The sequence below is a fragment of the Halichoerus grypus genome, chromosome 11 (assembly GCF_964656455.1).
Source record: "Halichoerus grypus chromosome 11, mHalGry1.hap1.1, whole genome shotgun sequence".
Classification (NCBI taxonomy): Eukaryota; Metazoa; Chordata; class Mammalia; order Carnivora; family Phocidae; genus Halichoerus; species Halichoerus grypus.
Window position 1 is genome coordinate 2,049,395 of NC_135722.1, and position 22,845 is coordinate 2,072,239.

Below are 22,845 nucleotides of genomic sequence, written 5' to 3' on the forward strand. Positions count from 1 at the left end.
CAGTAAGAGTTTGTTTGAAAGCCAATTTTGGCTGATATTTATTATAGCCCCTCTAGCCTTCTTGTGTTTAATGTTTGCAGACCATCTTTTTCCATCCCTTTACTTTGAACCTATTTGTGTCTTTGAATATATAATGTATCTATTGTAGGAAGTATATGCTTGGTTCCTGTGCTAGGCAATCTGGCGATCTCTGTTGCTTTATTGAGTGTTTAATTCACTTACAGTTAATATAATTACTGATATAGTAGGACTTACATCTGCCACTTGCTACTCATTTTCTGTAGGTCTTGTGTCTCTTTTATTCCTCTCCTCCTCCTCTACTGCCTTCTGTCGTGTTGAATAGACGTGTTTTAGTGCGCCATTCTAAGTCCCATGCTAGGGACTTATTTTTTTTTTTAATTTATTCTTATTTATTTTTCCTGTTTTTAAGTTGTTTTCTTAGTAGTACAGTCTGGGGATTACAGTCAGCATTTCAACTGGAAACAATCTGCATCAGGTTACTCCTGGATAAGTCTTCAAATGTTTTTGTCTGGCTGTCCCTCCTCTCCTTCTAGAGACTCTAATCACATGTACGTTGCTACTCCTAATGGCACTTAATGGGCCTCCATGGTTGCGCTGTTTTCTTCACCTGTTTTATGTTCTTCCGAACGAGTACCCTTTACCAGTCTATCTTCAGGTTCATTGATCCTTTCTTTCTTCTGCCAGCTCACATCTGCTGTGTAGGCCCTCTGGTTTTCCCTCTCCGTTACTGTACTTGGCAACCCCATGATGCCTATTTGATTTATTTTATATATCATATCCATTTACTGATGCTCTCCATTTGATGAGTTGCCACCATCATCCTTTCCTTTCATTCTTTAAACATGGTTTCTTTGCATTGTTCGAACATCTTTATAGTAACTGCTTTGGAGTCTTGGCCTACGAAGGCCAACGTTTTGGGCCCCCCAGAGATCATTTCTATTACTGCTCTTTATCCCTGTTGAAGGGTTACACTCCCTGTTTCTTTGCATGTCTCATAATTTTTTGTCCAAAAAACATGTTTGATTTTACGTAATGTAGGAACTCTGGATTCTGATTCTTCCCCCTAATCAGCGGTGATCATTCTGCCCAGATTCTGCAGTTTGTGTCTCCTGCAGCGAGGGGCCACTGATGGTCTCTGCTCAGGTTGTTTTTTGTTTTTTTTTTTTAACATGCTTTTGTTTTTAAGCCTGGCTTTCTTTGTGTCACACCCGGATCGGCACAGCCTGGTGGTCAGGCCAGGATTGGTCCGAAGTTTTGTTTGAACAACTTGAGCCAATGAGGCGTCCTCCCTTTGCTGAGGTGATCTGCATGTGAGTTGAGACACTCATTCAAAGTTCAGGCAGTTTACAAGTGTCTCGTGGCTGTTACTTTCTGCCCACATGGGGTCTCACAGCCAGCCAAGGATAAGCCGATAACAGGTGTCCTTGCTTGTCTCTCTCGAGTGTGCGTGCAGTCTGCCAGATCTCAGGATTCCTGTAAAAATTCTTGCTGGTCTGTTGCTTGTCCCAACCAGTACTGCAGCCTCTGGAAGCTGTGGTATTGGCCTTCCCCGGTGATTTGCTGATTTGCCCCTGAGATTGCTGTTGTTTGACATAGTCCATGGGGTCTCCCATGAGGTTCCCAAGTCAGGTCGGCCCTCTTTGTTGGCCCCGGGACTGAGTGTCCTCAAGGCTCCTGTGCTGATGAGCTCGGGTCGGGGGATGGAAGCAGCCCCAAGTGAAAGTATCACAGACAATGCCATTCTGAGGTTTTGTAGTTTTTTCTTGAATAAACAACTCTCAGTTCACCTTCGGTTAATTTCTGGAATTCTTAAATGGTGGTTTCTGACGGTCTTGTCCAGTTTTATCACTGCCTCCTAGGTTGCAGTTTTGCCAAGGTCCTCATTCCACCTTTCGAGAGGTGGGCTGCATGTTGCCGATTTCATGTTATTTTTTGGATATGTAGAACATTAACATACCTCCAAAGTCAAAATCGTACAAGAAGGTCTACTGAGAGAAAGTTCCCTCCTTCCCATCTTCCTTATCCCTTCCATCCTGATTCTCTCCACCCCTCCGAAGTAACCAGGTTCAGTACTTCCTGGTGGATTTTGCACGTGTGATGGGGTATGTATGTTCTTTATCAAACATACATGTTTATTTTCTCATTTCCCCTTCTTTATTCCAAAAAAAGGTGGTACTCCATGTATGTCCTTTTGTACTTTGCTTTTCTCGCCTAAAACCACCTCCTAGAAATCACTCAGCATCCACTCGTGGAGAGCTCTGTCCCTCTTCATTACCGTTACACAGCGCTCCTCGACGCGTGCACGCTGTAGTCTTGCCGACCAGTCTCTGAAGCTTGTCTGTGTACGTGGCTTCCTGGGGGCAGCTCTGCTGCCCATTCTGCGGCCAGAGCTTGGGTTAGTTTCTGACATTTTATAATTGCAAATAAAATGCTGCACTGAATAATCTTATGCATATTTTTACATTTTGTTAGAGGTATACCCTTAAGGTAAATTCCTAGGAGTGGGATTGCTAGGTTGGAATACAAATACACATTTAGATTTGTTAAATATTGCCAAATTCCCCTCCCCAGGAGTAGTGCCATTTTGCATTCACACCAGAGGATGTGAGACTGTCCCACACAGCCTCGCCGTGGGAGTAGGTTATCGATATTTTGAATTTCTATTGATCTGATAAGTAAAAACTGATATCTTGATTTAACTTTAGCTTGCATTGATTTTTTTATGAGTGAAATTGCAGTCTTTTCATAAGTTTAAAGGCCATTTTTATGTATAATTTCCTGAGCTGTTGATATCTTTTGCCCATTTTTCTATAAACATCTTGGTCCTTTACTTCTTCAGTTTTTATGTTTCGTGTATGTCGTAACCATGAGCCTTCTGTTGGTGATATATACTGCAAAGATTTCCTTTCATTTTGTCATTTGCCTTTTAACTTTGTTTAAGGTACTTTTTTTTCTATGCAAAGGGTTTATTTTATTATACCTGTAGTCAAATTCACTGATCTTCTCTTATGACATCTGGATTTTTAATCAGAGTCAGGAGGCTCTTTACTATGTGTAGTTTATAGAGGAATTCATTCTGTTTTATCCTCATATTTGTGTACTTCTGTCAAGGAGGTGTCCATCTGCAATACCTTCATGAGAGCTTTTAATAGGAATGGTTGATAAATTCTTAGATGTAATCATATGTTTCTTCTTAAACCTATTAATATGGGGAAGTATTTAGAATTTTTGCATCAGCATTCACAAATATTATGGGACTTTTATTTTCATGCTGTGTGTTTATCAGGTTCATATATCAGTGTTACACTTTAGAAAGTATTTGGAAGCTTTCCTTCATTTTCTGTACTCTGAAACAATATATATAGTATTAAGACTCTCCAGTTTCTAAAAGGTTTTGGTAGAATTCCCCTGTGAAACCGACTGGATATGGCACTTTCTCTCAGGGTAATTCCTTGGTAACTTTGTCTACTGATTTTTTTTGGAAATCAGTGTGCGTAAGCTTTCTATTTCTGCTGAGATCAATTTTAGATAAACTGTATTTTGCAAGGAAGTTATCCATTTCATCTGGGTTTTGCAAATTCTTTGCATAGAAGTGTACCAAGTACTCTATCATTATTTTAAAAATTTCCTTCACAGCACTTTCTCTTGTTGTTTCTTTTGTATGTTTGTGCTTTTTCTCTTTGCTCCCTAATTAAGTGGTAGTTTGTCTATTTTATTTCTTTCATGTAACCAGCATTTTTATTATGTTAATTTGGTCTAGCATTTTACTGTTTTCTGCCTCATTAGTTTCTTTTATCTTTGTTATTTCCTTCCTCGTGCTTTCTTTGATTTACAGTCTTTTTTTTTTTTTTTTAGCTTTTTCAATTGGTAGTCTGTGTATTTTTATTTTTATTGATCTATGTATTTAGACCTATAAATGTGTGCTCAAAAAAGTATATTTTCTATTGTCATGGTGTAGGGGTCTCTCTATATATACACAAAAGACCTACCTTATGGATTGTTCTTCAGATTTTTTATATCCTTTCCTTTTAGTCCACTTTGGCTGTCATATGAACGTGGAATGTTAGACTCTCCCATCACTAATGTGTTTATATTTTCCCCTGCATATCTGGTAGTTTCTGTTTTATATGGGTGGTTGCTGTGGTATTTGTTACATAGTTTTCCATAATCGTTAAAACTTTCATTATGAAATACAGCTTTTAGCATCATGAAGGATCCTTATTTGTCTCACATAATGCTTTTTTAGCATTAATTATTCATTTTTCTGCTATCAGAATCATAACCCCTGCTTTCTTGGCGTTTACACTTACCTGGTAAATCTTTATTCATTCCTGTATTTTTCAACCATTTCAATCACTGAATTTTAGATGTCTCTCTCTTTTTTTTTTTTTTTAGTTGCGTAGAGTTGGATTTTGCTTTCTAGGCCAATTTTGAATGTATTTTCTTTTAAGAGGCACGTTTTTTTACTGTCATTTATCAATACAACTGATCTGTCTGTATTATCCCGTATTGCAGTTATTGCCTGAATTACATTGTACTGATTTTGTTGCTCTGTTCTGTGTGTCTGCTCTGCTTTTTCATTAATTATTTCAGTATTTAAGAATGTTTACATCTTATTTTTCCTGTGGTTTCCCTCGTATAACTGGTTTTGTTCTGGTTTAATACCTCTTTCTCTTACTCAAGCGTATGTTGTGTGGTGTGCCGGTTTGAACTGATTCCTAGCTGTCATGTAGGCAAGTCAGACGTTCTGTACACTGGATCCGTCTACTATTTTCTCATTCCCTCTTCATTCTCTCAGATTTGTATTCTATTTTGTCAGAACATAGGATGTCCATATATTATTATTATTCAGCCGTGACTCTATCTGGGTCTTCGTGTGTAGTTAAATATACAAATCATTTACCATCACTGCCCTTGCCAGAGCTTTCCATTGTTCCAGTGTTGGCACATAGCTCATCCTCTGGTAAGTTCCTGAGCAAGGACATGTGTGTACAATATTTGTACACACGTAAGTCTGCTTTTCCATCTCTTTGATATAGGAAGGTCAGCTTGGCTGAGTAGAAAATCCTTGGTATGCACTTCCTTAAATTTTTTGAAGATGTTGTTCCACTGTTGTCCTGCTTTCTGTCCTGTTTTTGATAAGTCTGTTGCCAGCATGCTTCTCTTGCCTCCAGAAGTTATTTCATCTTTTTGCTTGGAGGCCATCTTCATTTGTAAAGTCTTATAGTTTTACTCGGAAATGTCTCAAAATTGATTATTTCTAGATAAATTCCCTGGTACCCACATGGTACCAGAAATGCAAGAGTTAGATTGTGGTTTTTTTAAGATTTTATTTATTTGAGAGACAGAGTGAGTGAGAGAGAGAGTGCATGAGAAGGGGCTGAGGGAGAGGGAGAGGGAGAAGCAGGCTTCTTGCTGAGCAGGAAGCCCGAAGCAGGGCTCGATCCCAGGACCCCCGGGATCATGACATGAGCCGAAAGCAGACGCTTCACCAACTGAGCCACCCAGATGCCCCGCAAGAGTTAGATTTTATTTTACTTACAGAAATTTCCTTGGATAAGGTTTTAAATGTTATTTCTATTGTATTATTTTTATTTCCTTCTTCAGAGACTTCAGTGATATGAATGTTGGGCTTCCATTAACCACAGCCACTGTCTTTTTATTGGTTTGTGTCTCTCCTTCTTTGAAGTCTTCTGTGCCTCCTCTATTTTTTAATGAAGTGATGCTCACATAATGTAAATTGATTATTTTAAAGTCAAGCAATTCGGTGGCATTTAGCACATTCACAATGATGTGCCTGTTGTTTATATCATATCTAACAATTTATTGCCAGATCCAAGGTCATATGATTTACCCCTAGGTCTTCTAAGAAACTTATGGTTTTAGCTCTTATATTTGTATATAAGCTTTTATTTAGTTCTTGTATATGGTGTAAGGAGGGGGTCCAACTTCATTCTTTTGCCAACTTGTCCCAGCACAATTTGTCGAAGAGACTATTCTTTCCCATTGAATAGTTTGACACCATGTTGAAAATCAATTGACCATGTATGTAAGGGTTTATTTCTCGTGTCTCCATTCTATTCCATTGATCTGTATGTCTGTCCTTATGCCACTACCACATTGTTTTGATTACTGCAGCCCTGTATAAGTTTTGAAAGTGGAAAATGTGAGTCTTCCAACTTTCTTTTCCAACACTGTCTTCGCAATTCAGGTCCCCTTGCAATTCTGTAAACATTGTAGGATCAATTTTCCCATCTCTATTTTTTAAAAAGGCCATTAGAATTTGGGTAGGGATTGCATTGACTCTGTAGATCACTGAGTAATACTGTCATCTTGACAATAATAAATCTTGCAATCCATGAACATGGATGCTATTGTAAATGGGACTCAAAAATCATTTTCCTTCTCAGATTGTTCATTGCTCCTGGATAGAAACACATGATTTTCTGCATGTTGACCATGTGCCCTGCAACTTCACTGAACTCACTTAGTGGCTCTAGTAGTAGTTCTTCTTTTCTTTTTTTTTCCTTTTCTTTCTTTGGAGGATTCTTTGGGATTTTCTATATATAGGATTATGTCCTCTGTGAATAAAAATAATTTTACTTCTTCCTTTCCAAAATAGATGCTATTTATTTATTTATTTATTTATTTTGCCTAATTGCTATAGCTAAACCTTCCAGTACATTGTTGAAAAGCAGTGGTAAAAAACAGGCATTCTTGTCCAGTTCCTGCTTTGAGGGGGCAAGTTTTCAGTCTTTTCACCATTGAGTATGATGGTAGCTGTAGGTTTCCCATTAATGTTCTTTATCATGTTGAGGAAGCTCCCTTCTATTCCTATTTTTCAAGGAATTTTTATCCTGAAAGGTCACTGGATATTGATTTCTGCCTTGGAGGTGCTCGTGTGTTTTTTTTTTCCACTGTCTTTCAATGTGATGTATTATACTGATTGATTTTTCTTACGTCAAATCACCCTTCCATTCTTGAGATAAATCCCACTTGGCCATGGTGCAAAATCTTCTTAAGACACGGCTGGATTTGGTTTACTGGTATTTTGTTGAGAGGTATTGTATCTCTAAGGATATTGGTGTCTAGCTTTCTTGTGGTATACTTGTTTGGCTTTGACATCAGGGTAATACTAATTTTATAGAATGTATAGCAAAGTGTCCCCCCCTTCTTTTATGTTAGAGTTTGAGGATTGGTGTTAATTCATCTTTAAATGTTTGGTATAATTCACCAGTGAAGCCATCATTTCCTGGACTTCTCTTCCTTAGGAGTTTGTTGATAACTGATTCATTTTACTTGTTATGTATCTGTTCAGAATTTCTGTTTGTTCTTGAGTCAGTTTTGGTACTTTGTGTGTTTCTAAGAATTTGTCCACTTCATCTAGGTTATCTAATTTGTTGAAGTATGACTGTTCATAGTATTCTCTTATAATTCTTTTTATTTCTGTAAGGTCAAGTGTAATATTCCTACTTTCATTTACTATGTTATTTATATTCATTGTCTCTAATTCTTTTCTTAGTCATTCTAGCTAAAAGTCCGTCGATTTTGTTGATTGTTTCAAAAATAGCCGACTTTTTGTTGAGTCTGTTGTTTTCCTATTTTCTTGCATCTCTCACCAGTCTCATATTTATTATTTGCTTCTTTTGGCTAACTGTGGGTTTACTTTACTTTACTTTTTCTAGTTCCCTAAGCTGTAAAGTTAGGTTAGTGGAGATCTTTTTTCTTCTTAATGTGGAAATTTGCAGGTATAATTTTCTCTGAGCACTGCCTTCATTGCATCCATGTCTGGGTATGTTGTGTTTTCATTTTCATTCATCTCAAAGTATTTCCTAATTTCCCTTACTATGTCTTCTTTGACCCACTAGTTTTTAAACAGTGTTTGAGTTATTTAATTTCCACATATTTGTTAGTTTTCCTTCTATTATTGATTTCTTGCCTCCTTCCATTTTGGTTAGAGAAGATACTTCATATGATTTTAATTTTTAAAATTTACTGAGACTGCCTTGTGGCCTAACATGTGGTCCATCTTGGATTCTATTCCATATGAACTTGAGAAGAATGTGTATTCTGCTATTGTTGGGTGGAGTGTCCTCTATATATTTGTTAAGTGTAGCCGGTTTATAGTGTTGTTCAAGTTTTCTCTTTCCTTGTTGATCTTCCATCAGGTCCTTCTATCCATTACTGAGTGTGAGGTATTGAAGTCTGCAACTATTATTAGAGAACTGTCAGTGTCTCCCCTCGATTCTGTCAATGTTTGCTTCATATATTTTGGAAGCCTGTGGTTCGAAGTATATATATTTGTATTTGCTATGTCTTCTTGATGAATTGACTCTTTCCTCAATATATAGTGTCCTGCTTTGTCTCCTGTAACAATTTTTTAATTAAGGTCTATTTTCCATGGTATTAGTACACCACCCCAGCTCTCTGTTGGATATTATTTGCATAGAATACCATTTCCCATTCTTTCACTTTCAATCTATTTGTGTCTTTAGATCTAAAATGAGTGTCTTGTAGGCAGTGTAAGTTGTATAATTTCTTTTTATCCATTCTGCCAATATCTTTTGATTGAAGAATGTAATCCATTTACATTTAGTGTAATTACTGACCAGGAAGGGCTGCCATTTTGCTATTGTTTTTGTATGTCTTATACCTTTGTTTGTTTCTCATTCCTCTTTTACTGCCTTCTCTTGTGTTTAACTAATTTTTTAGTAGGGTACAATTATTCTCTTCTCAGTCCTGTTATGTATATATATTTTAGATATTTTCTTGTTACCATGAGTATTACATTTAACATCCTAAACTTAGAAAGCTATACTTTGAACTGATACCAACAGCTTCAATAGCATACAAAACACAGCTTCTGTAGAGCTCCCCTTCATGTTGTTGTCACAAATTATATCTTTATACATTGTATTCCCAGTTACACAGATGTATAATTGCTGTTTTATGTATTTGTTTTTTAAGTCATATAGGAAATGAAGGGGAGTTATAAACTAAAAGTACAATGATACTGGTTTTTATGTTTCCCCATGCAGTTACCTTTTCTGGAATTCGTTATTTCTTTGTGTGACTTTGAGTTACTTTCTAGTGTCCTTTCACTTTGGCCTGAAGAACTGTCTTCAGCATTGTTTGTAGGGTAGGTCTATAGTGATGAACTCCCTCAGCTTTTGTTTCTCTGGGAATATCTTCATTTTCCCTTTGGTGTTTTTTATTTTATTTTGTTTTAATTATGGTATAGTTGACATACAGTGTTATATTAGTTTCACGTGCACAGTAGTGTCCCTCTATTGTCAAAAGATAATTTTCCTAGATATAAAATTCTCAACTCATTTTTCTCCCGGCACTTTAAAAATGTCATCCCACTCCCTTCTGGCCTCCATGCTTTCTGATTAAAAATCTGATGTTAATCTTACTGTGTGTTCCCCTATGTGATCAGTCATTTCTCTCTCATGTATAGATTACATGCCTTCAAGAAATTTGGAAGTTGCCAGCTAATATTTTCTCAAATATTCTTCCTGCCCCTTTCTCACCTCTCCTTCTGGGATTCCGATTATGGATATCTTAGTACACTTGATGGTATCCCACAGGTTCTTAGGGTCTGCTCCTTATTCCTTCAGATTGTTTTTCCTTCCATTCCTTAGACCAGATAATTTCAATTGATTGACCTATCTTCATGTTCACCAATTCTTCTGCCTGTTCAAATATGCTAATGAAACCCTCTACTGAGTTTTCCATTTCAGATATTATGCTTTGCAGTTCCAGAATGTCTGTTTAATGTATCTTCATTTATATTCTCTATTTGTTCATGTATTGTCCTCCTGGTTTCCTTCATGCTCTGCCTACGATTTCCTTCAGTTTTTTTGAGCATATCTGAGAAAGTGGATTGAAAGTCTCTGTATAGTAAGTTCAATGTCTGTGCCTCCTCAGGAACATTATCTGCTCATTTCTTCTGTGAGTGGGCCATCCTCTCTGTTTCTTTACATGTTTCATAACTTCTTCTTGGAAACTAGATATTCTAAACATTATATGTAGTATCCCCAGATAGCAGGTTCTTTCCCTTCCTGAAGACTGTTTTTGTCTTGCTGTGGGCTATAGCTTTTTAGTGACTTCTAACCTATTTTTGTGAAATCTGTAAACTTTGTCATGTTTGGTGTCTGAAGTCCCTGTTCCTTCCACTCCTGCTCAGCTTGTATTTTGACAAAAGGTTCCTTGAGTGCCAGGGGTCAGGAAAACAGAGGGAGAAGAGGGGGAGAGGGAAAAAATAAAAGAATTCTTCCAGTCTTTGCAGGTTGGCTTTGTGCGGGGGCACTGGGACATCTGTCCAGGCTGTTTACAACTCTGCCTTAGCCTTCATTTCCTGTTGGAGATGGGCAGAGAGCTCAGCCGGAGGGGACTTTTCAACACATGCATCCTGCCCTGGGCATGAGCTCGGCCTTCTCAGTTCCTCAGTATATACAGTGGCCTGATTTGTCCAGAGGGAACGATTTCTCCAGCTTTTCTTCCCAGGCTTTCTGTGCTCTTCTGTGTACCTCAATGACAACCTCTCCCCATGTGGCTTTTGTTGGACTCCCTCATGGTGTTTTCAAGGAATGCCCATCAGCTTTCACTTCTCTCTCCTTCCAGAACCAAGGATCAGGGCCCCATGCTGGAAATGTGGACTGCCATCATCAAGCTTCCACCGAGTGGGGGTCGGGGTGTTCCGAGGGCAAGTAAAAATGCCACCGTGCCCCTACCACTTTCACGTTGCCTCTTTCCTGACTGTTCTCTAGTTCTGACAGGTTTGGGCTTGATTTTTCGATGCCTCTGTGAGGGGAAGGGTCCTTGGAGGTACATACTCCTCTGTTTTTGCTGAGTTCACTCACTTCCCTCTGAACCTTTGACAGAGCATCTTAAACCTCCATCTCCTGACTCTGTAGCCAGAGGCTGGCAGTGATGGGAGGTAGTTAGAGCGCTGTTCGAATCTGGCCCATTTCTACACTCACAGGCGATCAGAAGGCCATGGTGTTCTGTCTCCTCATGCTGCCGAAGGCATGCTCCATCTATGGTTGGTTTTACCTGCACTTCTTGGTTTTAGAGTTTGGGGGAGGTTTGAAACCAGAGGGAAGGGAGCAGCATGCCGCTGGTCTCCGGGCCTGGCTGGATGTCTGCTGGAGGCAATGCCTTTTCCTCCATGCGCCCGTCTAAGCCATCAGCAGATTCTCAGCTCTCCAGACCTTGCCCACCTCTGGCCTCCCCGGCAGCCCCTTTCCCCGGCCACACTGCTGCTGTCTCTTCGCCTGGGTGGTTGGCCTTCCCTCTTCACTGGTCATTCAGTTTCTGTCCCTGCCTCCTCCTGTCCATTCTTCACACAGCAACCCAAGGGAATTCTTTCAATATAAAGTGGACCTTGCTGCTCTCCTACTTAAAATGCTCCCATGGCTTCCTGTCACCGTGTCTTGGGTCAGTTCCACTGGATACAGAGCCCAATTCAGGAATCCTTGTGCAGTGCACTTTATTGAGGGTGAGCTCCGTGGCGGGCAGCTGGGAAGCTGCATAGAGCACTCCTCAGAGCTGCCCCAGCAGCTGCTAAGGGAGCTAGGGTATTGATCTCTCTGCCGGAGGGGGGCTTCCCTGCAGGGGGTCCACCCCGCTCTCACTTCTGGCCCAGCCCGTGTGTGGCTGCACAGGCCCCGAGGTCAGAGAGAGTGCTCACATAAGTAGCAGGTCCCAGAGAGTAGGGTCGGCGTGTGTCGTTTACCACTGTGTCCCCTCCGGGAAGCTCTGCCGAGCTGCCTGACCCGCGCAGGGCTTCGAGAACATCAGCCCAGTGGCCCCCGGTCTCTGGAACCGACCGGTTCTTAAGTAAAGCATCATCCTGTTTGCCCATGTGTTCTCTGATGATTGGAAATTCCTCATGTTCAACCAGTTTGACTCCTGGGCCCACGAAGAGGCCGGCAGCATTGGAATGGGGCCCCTGCGGCCATAGCGGGCAGATGCCCCTACGTCTTTTCACGACACAGTGGGTCTGTGCGAACTTGGGGGACGCAGGGGTGGGGGGCGGCCGTAGCCGAGTTCCCCTCAGGGTCCGCTGCCCTCTCCCTGCCTCCCAGCCCTCCTGCAGCCAGCAGGGACGGGGTGGGGGAGCCAGGCTGAGCTGATTATTTTTGACATCAGTTGTTAACATAATTTTGACGTTAAGCCTCCCCCCAGCTCTGGGGTGGCTCTGACTGTGTGCAGGCTCCAGCCTGGGGAGCCGTGGGGAGCCTCTCAGCCCCAGATCTGGCCTGGCTGGGAGGCGGCCTGGGAAGGGACCTGCGTTTCTCAAGCCCGCGCCCTCGGGGCCTGGGGGTGGGGCCCCAGCAGATGTCTGGATTTGGTAGCCAGGGCCTGGAGCCGGATGCTGAGAACGAGGCCTGCAACTCATTTCCCCATTAAACATTCTGAGAACATCTGCACCGGTTTCCAAGGCTTCTCCTCACTAATTGCTCTGATTATTGTGTGAAGTGAAGCTCTGGCACGTCTCCGCGATGTTGTGATGAAGGTGAAAAGATCGCTCTTAATTAGATTAAAAACATTTTTTTCTTCCTCTGTAATTTTGCCTTGAAAATCAAGGCCACTTTTTTGTTTTCTTCATCCAAAGACCTCCAGAAACTTTCCTCCCCACCTCTCCAGAGGTTTCTTGGGAATGTCCTGTGAGCTCAGCTCTTGGAGAAGACAGTGCTCAGCCCAGATTCCATTGTATATTAGCGTTTCCCGGGGCTGTTCTTGCTGCCGGGAACCAGCCCCTGAAACTGTGTCCTGGGAGGCTCGGACAGTGACTTCCTGGAGCACGGGGACCCCAAAGGGTCGCAGAGTTGTGTGGGTGGCTGTGTTGCTCCCTTTTTGCTTCCTGTACGCGCTTGGGCCTGACCCTGCCCTGGCGCTGTGGCCACCCGTCCTCCCCAGCGCCCCCGCCATTCAGACCCCACCCCTGGGCACGCAGCTCGTGTGTGCGGGGGCCGGGGAGCTCTGGTGGGAGGGGAGGCATGGGGAGAGGGTCCTCCGTGTCCTCCACTCGGGGTCCCCAGGATGGGCCAGGACGCCCAAGGTCGCCTTTGCCCTTGACTCCCTGGTGGCTGTTCTGCTCATGTCAACTCTATCTGCATGTCCCCAACTGGACGGAGGTCCGGCACGTTCCCCGGTCGGCGCCAGTCATCCCATCACGTGGGGTACGGACAGGGCCTCGCGGAAGGGGTGGAGAGGGCGGACGAGCATCCCAGCAGGAGAAGGCCAGCCACTGGCTTTCAGGAGCCCCTTCGTCCCCTGTGCGTCCCCGAGCTCTCCTGGGACCTCGACCCCCCAGATCCCTCCCTTCAGGCTCATGTCTCACCGCCGTTTGTCACACACATTCCCGAGGGCACTGTCCTGGTAACAAACGATGGAACCCCAAACTCAAGCGAGCTGAAGCACAAAAGGGACATTTTTTGGCTCGTACATCTGGACCCAGCTGTTTCAGACACAGCTGGACCCCGGGGCTGGGATGATCTCGCTTGCTTGTTCTCACTCTCCCCCTCTTGTGCTCTCCCCCGACCCGCCTTGCTCCCTCTTCTGCTCTCCCGCTCCCTCTCCTCACCGCCCCCCACCCCGCCCTGTGCACAGGCCCCGGGGAGAGGGACGGGGACAGGGACAGCTGTAGCCTCAGGCAGCCCTTTCCCAAGGGGACAAGATGGCCACCAGCTCAGCAAACCTGGCAGACAGAGGCCGTCTCTTTCCCCCCTTGTTCCTGCCGGAGTCTGGGGCCAGGGTCTCGTTGGCCCCAGCCAGGGTACGAGCCATCCCCGGACCTGGGCCATGGGCCCCTGTTGGGGACAGCCCTTGGGTGCCCGAGCCCTGCAGCCTGGGAGTGGGGAAGGGGCAGCTCCCTGAGGACGATTCAAGAAGCTCTTCCCAAAGCCCAGGCCTGGCTGCCAGGCAGGCGAAAACAACAGGTGTCCCCTCAAGCAAGGTATTTTCCTGGCGGAACTGGGTACCAGCTGGGAATACAGTCCCGCTCCAGCGCTCGCCCTGTTCCTTGCAGCTGTTGTGGGGACGGCTTCTGCGCTTTCTGTCCCTGCTCCTTACTCCTCGCCTCTGCGCACAGACACAGGTGGTGGCCGGGCTGGCTCGGGCTCTGCGGGCCGGGCTCAGGCAGCTGTCCGCATGCCCAGGGAGGGGGTTCCCGGTCACGGTGCTGGATCTGCAGGGCTTTGGCAAATCCGCCAAGAGGGCTGGATTTCGGGGGGGGGAGGGGGCTCTGGCTCGGGAAGGACAGGGGCAGCTTCTGTTTATCCCCGTGGGACAGGCCGGCCCAGGGACCGAGCCTGTGCCTGAGTGCCAAGGGCCGGGGCCGGGCACACGGGAGCCCCATGCCCGCCTACCCCGGGCAGAGAGAGCCGGCGGAGGACGCGGGTTACCCCTGGGGGGCTACACAGGACTTTAATCAGTCACGAGGGGTGGCGGGGAAGTTACCAGGGAGACTGTCCCCAGGGTGGAGGGCAGGGGGCAGTGGGGCCGGGGGAGGGAGGGTGGGCTGAAGCCTGGCCGTGGGTCTGCCTTGCTGCTGGAGTCCCACTCGTCTGCAGGACCCAGGGCACAACGTGTTGCCCTTCCGACCCTCAGTCTGCTCCTCTAGAATCAGGGACGGAGGCCGCCACCCCGTGGCGCTCTTGTGATGATGGAGCAGGGTCACCCTCAAGCCGCAGAGGGGGAATGTGACCCTCCTCCTGCATCTCAGGGGAGCCAGGCGAGTCCTGGTGTTGGGGTTGACCCAGCCTGGCCGTGTGAGCGAGGGGGACACGTAGGGAGCCAAGGGAGGCGAGGGTCGGCGCCGCCGGGAGGGAGGCCTGGGGCGCGTGCATGGCGGGCTGCGGCTCGGGCCCCGAGGGGGGCGCTTCCGGCGGGGTGGGGGCCTGAAGGGCACGGGGTGGGAGCCTTCCACAAACAGCTGCCTCCCCAGCATGCAGAGGTGCCGTCCCAACTGGAAAACACGACGCGTGAAGGAAGGACACGAAAGTCACCCAGCGTCTCTTCACCCAAACCCAGACACAGTTAACATTTCGGTCTATTTCCTTCCAGTCTTTCTTCTGTGCCCATATATTTTTTTTTAAAGGAACTTGACATCGGCCTCCCGAGCCCGGCTGCCGGCCGGGAAGGAAGCTGCTGTGTTCGGTTCTGTTCTCCGGAGGGAGGGCGCGGCTTGGCAGCCCATGTCACCAGCTGTGCCGGTCGCCACGCCAGAGGCTGCGCTCGCCATCCCAGACCTCCCATTTTCCTAGAAAACAAAATTGTTTTGTTCTGCCCTGAACACTTCGGCCCAGATTCTGGCCTTGACAAGGCAAAGCAGCAAGGAATGACAGCATCGGAACATGGGGCCGTCTTCACGCAAGTGCGACTTCCTCGTCACCGGGACACTGCGGGCTCTTCCCTGGGGCCCGGGCCTCCTGGGGGCCGGGTGTCCCGGCGGTGCTGCCCAGGCGGGTGCACGGTGGGCTCGTGGGCTCGGCCTGCTCCATGGCTGGGAGGCCAGGGCTGTGGGTTTTCTTGTCCCATCTCGGGCTCCTTGGAGGGTGGGGGCCACAAGCCGGCTCTCCTGGGTCCCGGCACCTGCCCCCGAGCCCGTGCCTGAAGGGGGCAGCGTGCGGCCGTATCTGCTGAGGACGCGAGGCCCCATCTCCCAGACTCCCTGCACCTCCGGCTGCAGCTGTGACAGCCGCGGGAATCGGGGGGTGGTCCGCGGCCCCCCGGCCACTGCCTGCCCGCGACGGGGGAGGAAGGCAGACCCCGAAGTCTCTGACACAGACACCGGGCAGAGCGGTTTGGAAAAACACACCTGTGGATCCTCTCTTTGCCCCTCGCTGCGGGGCCCCTCGTGCTGTTCCCAGGATTAAACCAATCAGCACACATTCTTCTCTGACAGGTGCGGGCCCCTCCCGCTGCGGGCAGCCAACGGATGTGCACAGTTTAATTTCCTAAAACACCAGGGCTGGGCCTTTCCCAGGGGTCAGGTGGCTCCCCCCACCCCCCACCGCCCAGCCCGCGGGCTCTGGAGATGGCACTCGTCATCTCGGGCGTTTAGAAAGCAGCCCCGCTTTCCAGCCACCGTCCTGCCCTTCTTTCCTTCTGTATACAAGTGATGCAGATGTAAAAATATGTATTTGTGTTCTTTTTCCTTTCCTCCTTCTTTTTTTTCTTTTTTGAAAGAACATTTGAATCCTGGACGGAGTTTCAGCTCTGTCACTTGACAACTGTATAATATAACCCAGGGTACTTGAATCTCAGCCCCGAGTCTCTAAAATGGAGGCGGCCAGCTCCCAGGCCTGTGAGCCTTTGAATGTCCTCGCATTCCTCGAGGCTTACCGGTCACTTTCCTGTGCTCTCTGGGAATGTCATGGGCAGAGAACTCTTCTCCCTGGTGTGACTAAGTCATGTCTGCGCAGTTTCCTGCTGGAAGTCTGCCCCTCACCCCCACGGGCCGTGAGCTCCCCGCGTTTGTTTACATCTCCCTGATTGCAAGGCAGGCACAACACTTTTGCGCGTGTCCTCCAGCCATCCGGATCCTTCTTTGCCGATGTGCTTCGTTGCTGCCCACTGTTCATTACGTGCTTTATATTTTCCCTGTTGATTTGCCTGAGTTCTTTCTCTGTGGTGCGTGCGCCTCTTCCGTGGTCCTCTTTTCACTCCTGAAGGTGTTGTTTGCTGATGAGGCCTTGATTTTAAGTGCGGTCGAATCCATCGGCCTTTTCCCATACGGATATTGTTGAAGTCTTAGGAAACCCTTCCAAACTCTGAGGTCATGGAGATTCTTCTAGATTCTTCTAGGTTCCGTTCTAAAGGCTTTAGAGTTTTTGCTTTTCTCCGTAAGTCTTCAGTCGCCCGGAATGCCGAGGATGAATTTTTGGTGTACAGTAGGAGGGGGCCAATTTAACGTTTCTCCCACGTGGACAGTCGACTGTCCCCGAACACCCTCTCCCACCCTGTGCCGGCCACCTCGGACTCGGGGCAAGCGTGCCTGGGCATGCGGGCTATTTCCCGACGCGCCATCCTGTCCTGCCGGCCCGGCCACCTCTCTGTGTATCCGCAGCACCCATCTCACAGGCCACGGCTTTGTAAGAAGTGTGGGTGTCTGGCAGAGCGAATGCTCTTAGCTCGCTGTTCTTCGAGAATATTGGCAATTCTTGGCTTTTTGCATTTCCAGATCAATTTTAGAATCAGGTGCCGGGCTCCAACACACAGACCTTATGATTTCTATAAGGTTCGAGGAGGAGGATCTTTTCACTATTGAGTCTTCTAATCAGCGGAACAAAAGTCTATTTCTCCCCTTAGTTAGGTTATGTCTTCTTGAATGGCTCTCATTAAGGCCTAATCATCTCTCCTTGGGGTTCTTGTATATCCTTGATTAGATACTGAAGAATTTTCTGTACTATTGTATACAGGATTTTTTCGTTTGTTCTTTTGATTTGGGGTTGCTGGGGTTCTTTTTTTGTTTTGGTTTTTTTTTTTCTGATTTCAAAATACATATTCGATTTACAGGAGAGGCAAAATAGTACAGAGAGTCCCTGTGTACCTTTTACCAGCTTCCCCGATGTCTGCACCTTGTGCAACCTGGGGTAATTGCTAAAACTGAAAAATTGCCGTTGCAGCAGCACTATTACTAAGCTACAGTTTAGTTCGTTCATTTGGATCTCCCCAGTTTAACTACTGTCCTTTGTTCTGAGATCCATCAATTACGGTACATTTATATTCAACAGGTCTCGGGGACTTTTCTGATCCGTGAAACCCCCTCCTCAGTCCTTCCTCGGTTTTTGTGACCTTGGCATTTTTGAGGAATACTGGCCAGGTGTCAGCAATTGGGCTTGTCGGGTATCTCAGGGTGAGACTGGGGTTATGGGTTTGCAGGCGCAGAAGTGAGACGCTTTGCAGAGTGCATCTCATCGTGGGTTCACGACATCAACGTGATCTGTCACTGGCGCTGCTAACCTTGACCCCCGGGGCGAGGTTGTGTCACCCCTTCCCCTTCCCGTAGCCTGGCCGTGGAAGCGAGTCATGGAGTGCGCGGTCCTCAAGGGGAGGGGCCCCGTGCTCCACCTCCTGCCGGACAGGGTGGGAAAGGGTCGGTGAACCTGTGTTAAGACCAGCACAGCTGTGAAGAGGTACCCGAGGGAGATACTCTGAAGTCTCGCCTTCACGTTCCACCGACTGCTTTGAGCATTCATCTGTGGAAGAACACCTGTCCCTCTCTTCCAGTTATTAATTCTTATCAGGATGGATTCAGGGATACTTGTGTTTTGAGCTCTAATTCGATACTACTGTTATTTATTTTGTGGCTCAAACTGCTCTGGCTTTGGCCACTGGATCGAGAGCCCTTTGGCTTAGTTCCTGTGCCCACTCGATGTATCCCCCATCCATTCTGAGCATCCCCTTCCTTTCCAGCAATCAGCAGTAACCTCAGGCTCCTCGTGCATCTGCCCTGCCCTGGCCCTAGACTCATCCTCAGCCAGAGAGCGCTGGTTCCTCCGACCAGAAAGCGGATGGTGTTTAGAAACCAGGATCTGGCCCTGGGGGTGCTTGTGGCTCCCAGGTCGTCACTGCTTCCGGGGCCTCTCCGTGGACAGAGCGAGGAAATATATGTACGTCCGTAACCCAAGGAAACGCACGTGTCTATAGGAAGTGCAATATGAGTTCCTACTGCAATTTCCAGCCATGGGGTCATTTGTACCCCGCCCAATGACACACTCTGTTTGCTACTGCATTTCTCCAAGAGTGAGAAACCTGGCTCTGGTTATCAATAATTTATTTACTTATTTGTTTAACCCGTAGTTTCCCTACGAGAAGCAAAATTACCAACTAGAGCCCTATGTTTATGACAGTCTAAAGGTGGTTTCCCAAGGCTCAGGAACCTTCTCCCCATCCGTTCCATGGCATGCGGTATGATGTCATACATTCGTCACACAGAATTCACTTGTCCCAGTCTGCTTTCATTCCTAGGATCCTGCAACAGGCTGGTTGATGTGGGGTTTTTTGGTTTTGTTTGTTTGTTTGTTTCAGTTTGCATACAATAGAATTCATTCTTGGAGAGAGACAGTTCTGTGGGTTTTGACAAATGCCTGGAATCACGTATCTACCACCAGAGCATCACCGAGAGAAGTTCCACAGGCCTAGAAATTCCCTGATGCAACCCTTTGGAAGTCAAATACTCCCCCTCCCATAAACACGAGCAGCCATTGATCTGTTTTATGTCCTTGCAGTTTTGCCTTTTCCAGAATGTCATAGAAATGGAATCATAGAACATGTAGCCTCTTACATCTGGCTTCTTTCACTGCTTTAGCAAAATGCATGTGAGAGTCACCCATGTTGCTCCACGAATTATTAGTTCATTTCTTCTGGTTGCTGGGCAGTGTTCCATCATCTGGCTATAACACCGTTCATTTACCCATTCACCCACTGAGGGATGTCTTGGCTGTTTCTAGGTTTGGGCGATTGTGAGTGAAGTGGCTGTGCACGTTTATGTACAGCTTTTTGTGAACGTAAATTTTTGACTCACTTGGGTAAATATCTGGGAGAAGGACTGCTGGGTCACATGGCAGGTGCACGGTTAGCTTTATGAGATACCGCCAAACTGGTTTCCAGCATGGCCGCGTCATTCCTCGTTCCCACCGGTGGCAGCGAGCTCCATTTGCTCCACGTCCTCCTGAGTACGTGGCGTTGTCAGGCCTCAAGTTTTGTTTAACAAAATTTAGCCATTCCCGAGGGGTGCCTGGGTGGCTCAGTCAGTGAAGCATCTGCCTTTGGCTCGGGTCATGATCCAGGGTCCAGGGATTGAGTCCCGCATCAGGCTGCCTGCTCAGAGGGGAGTCTGCTTCTCCCTCTGCCCCCCACCCCGTGTTCTCTCTCTCGCTCTGCTCTCTCTCTGTCTCTCAAATAAATAAAATCTTAAAAAAACAAAATTTAGCCACTCCAGCAAAGGTGTCGTGGTCGCTCACTGTGGATTTATTTACCTTGCATTTCCCTAACAACTACTGATGTTGACCAAACTGAGCATCTTTTTCCACGCTTGCTTGTAATCCATTTCTTAGATTGGGTTGGTGGCTTTCCTGCTGTCAAGTTGCAAGGGTTCTTTATATATTCTAGATACAAGTCCTTGGCCAAATAGGAGATGTGGAGACGCCTTCCCCAGGTCTGTAGCTTCTCTCTGTTTCCCTTAGCAGTATCTTCTGCAGAGCAAACATCTTTAATTTTGGTAAAGTCCAGTTTGTCAATTTCTTCCTCTCACCAACTGAGCTTGTAGCATTGTACTTCAAAACTCATTGCCAAATCCAAGGCCCAGAGATATTCTTCTGTGTCTTCCTCAAGAAATTTTATATTTTGTTTCTTACGTTAGTTTCTTAAGATTGCACACAGTACTTTTACACTTCCAGATTGTTGGTGAATGCCCAGAACGTTAGGCATAAATGTTAAATGCATTAAAATTTACACACACAACACTCATACATTTATATCACAAGTAAATTTAAGAGGCAGTTATATTCCTTTGAAGTGGGAAAATCTTCCTTTTACATAAAGCAAAAGATAGGTATATCCCTGTAGACACATAAAACATTTTCTATGATAAACACAACCACACTCAAAGGCTAAAAGACCAAAAAGACTGGGGAAGATTTCTCTACCTTACGTGACAAAGGGTTAATATCTTTAATTGGTAAACAATTCCTACAAGTTGACAAGTAGAAATGAGCAAAAGATATGAACAGGCAATTCAGTTCTGCAAGAGGAAGTCCAAACGGCCTCCAAGCCACAAAAGGCCTTCAGCATAAAAGGAAAAAAATAAAACCACCCTTGTCTTCCTCCGTGCCTGGCGGGCCCTGGGAAGGGCACCAGCAGCTGCTGTGGGCATGGACGTGGGCTAGCGGTCACATTCACACACTGCTGGTGAAGTCTGAATTGCTACAGCTTCTTGGGAAAACGCTTCCAATTACCTGGGAAGCACCCTCACACCTGACCCCAGTGTCAGGTTTTCTTACAAATGGGTGGCGTGTTGGGGCACCTGGGTGGCTCAGTCGTTAAGCATCTGCCTTCGGCTCAGGTCATGATCCCAGGGTCCTGGGATCGAGTCCCGCATCGGGCTCCCTGCTCCGTGGGAAGCCTGCTTCTCCCTCTCCCGCTCCCCCTGCTTGTGTTCCCTCTCTCGCTGTGTCTCTCTCTGTCAAATAAATAAATAAAATCTTTAAAAAACTAACAAACCAACAACAAAAAAACAAATGGGTGGCACATCATCGCCTCAAAGCAGTGGCTTAAAGCCAGGGGAGCCTCAGCAACCATCCACCACGGAGTGGCTGAGTGAACTGTGGCAGACGTAAGCCACGGACGGTTGTCCCAACTACCAAAGCATAGTTCCCTGTCTGTACACCTATAGAAAGATGAGATGGGCGCGCTGCAGTGTGGGGGGGGCAGAGCAGACACGTGTGCATATAAACAGAGAGAGTCTCACCTGGTGTCAGCTGTACGAGGAGCAGAGAGCGATGAGCTAGGAATCCACCGGGCAGTTGACACAGATGACCTTGGAGGAGGCGAGCCTTCGTGAATCTTTGAGTTGGTGCCCTAAATTTTTACAATGAGAACTTCTTTCACAATAAAATCTTTAAATGGGGAAAAGAAAAATCAGTCCGCGTTGAATATCTGGGGACTGGTAGGTATTCTTATCAGCCCTGAGCACCGGCACCAGATTGTTGGGGGCGGGCCCGGGAACCTGAGTGTGACACGGGTCCGTTGGGGTGAGGTAGTTCGGTGCTTTCCTTGGGGTCTGGGTGGCCAGTGTGGCCCTGTGGCCTGAACAGGGGGCCAGGGGCTCCAGGGCTGCCCCCTCTCTCCCAGGCTTGTGGCTACTTGTGGGCAAGAGACCACCTTGGGTCTTCACTGATACAAGGCCCTCTGTCTGCGTGAGGGTGATGGTGCCGTGGCGGAAGTCAGGGTCTCTCAGCAGACCTGTGTTTATCAGCTGCGTTTTACTGTTGACCTGAGTGTCAGCTGTGAATCCGGGGACAGGCCTGGACACCTGAGCTCAGCCCAGGCAGTCCTCCCCCTGGGAAGGGGTCACAGGCCTTTGAGGCCTCAGGCACGTGGGGGCCATTTTCACCCGCCGGCCCCGCAGATCCTTAGGGCAGAAGCTTCGGAAACCATCCCCACTCCTCACCCAGCTCTGCGGGTATATGTCTTGTCAGTTTGGGGGAAGCTCTGGGCGTGCAAGTCTGTTCCCCCCGCCCCCCGGCTGGGGTGGCCAGTTGGGGTGGGCATCTGAGCCCGGCTCTGGGCCGCCCTGGGCCCCATCGAGCCTTCCATGGAGGCCTCACGTGCTGCCCCACGCCTTTCCCCACAGTGAAGAAGAGCCCCATGCTGCTAGAGGTGAGCACAGCCCACTTCGTGAGAACCAACAGCTTTGCCGAGGACCTGGACCTGGAGGGGGAGACGCTGCTGGCGCCCATCACCCACGTGTCACAGTGAGTGTCCGCCCGCCCGGGCTGGAGGGACATGGGGCTCCGAGGGGTCGCCTCGCTGCCGGCCCGGGGCTCGGGCCTGCTCACGCGGGGCCCGCCACCACTTGCCGCCTGCCCTCAGTGACTGGGGGCCACCCGCCCGCTGCCAGGGGCCAGACCCAGTGCCCGGGCACCAGGCGGGGAGGAGAGCAGGGGCATTTCCCGCCAAGTCTGGGAACATGATCCTCTTGTTTTGACTTATGGAAAACCAAACTGATCATTTTCCACTTGTTTTTGTGCCTCGAGCGTCTGAGGAGATTGTTTTTCTCTCCCCTCGCCCCCACCCCCACCCCCCAAA

At 47.2% G+C, this 22,845-nt stretch overlaps 1 protein-coding gene across 14 annotated transcripts in view; it reads left to right on the forward strand.

The window, feature by feature from the left end:
- The window catches only part of KCNQ1 (potassium voltage-gated channel subfamily Q member 1), a 323,759-nt gene that overhangs the window by 123,436 nt on the left and 177,478 nt on the right, over positions 1-22,845 (forward strand). For all 14 annotated transcript variants that reach the window (XR_013442244.1, XR_013442245.1, XR_013442246.1 and 11 more), the window contains one exon: positions 22,391-22,511. Coding sequence is in view for 11 of the 14 variants with exons in the window: in XM_078057620.1 (XP_077913746.1) it covers positions 22,391-22,511 (121 nt within the window). In the remaining 3 variants the exon portion in view is untranslated. The remainder of the gene's footprint in view (positions 1-22,390; positions 22,512-22,845) is intronic.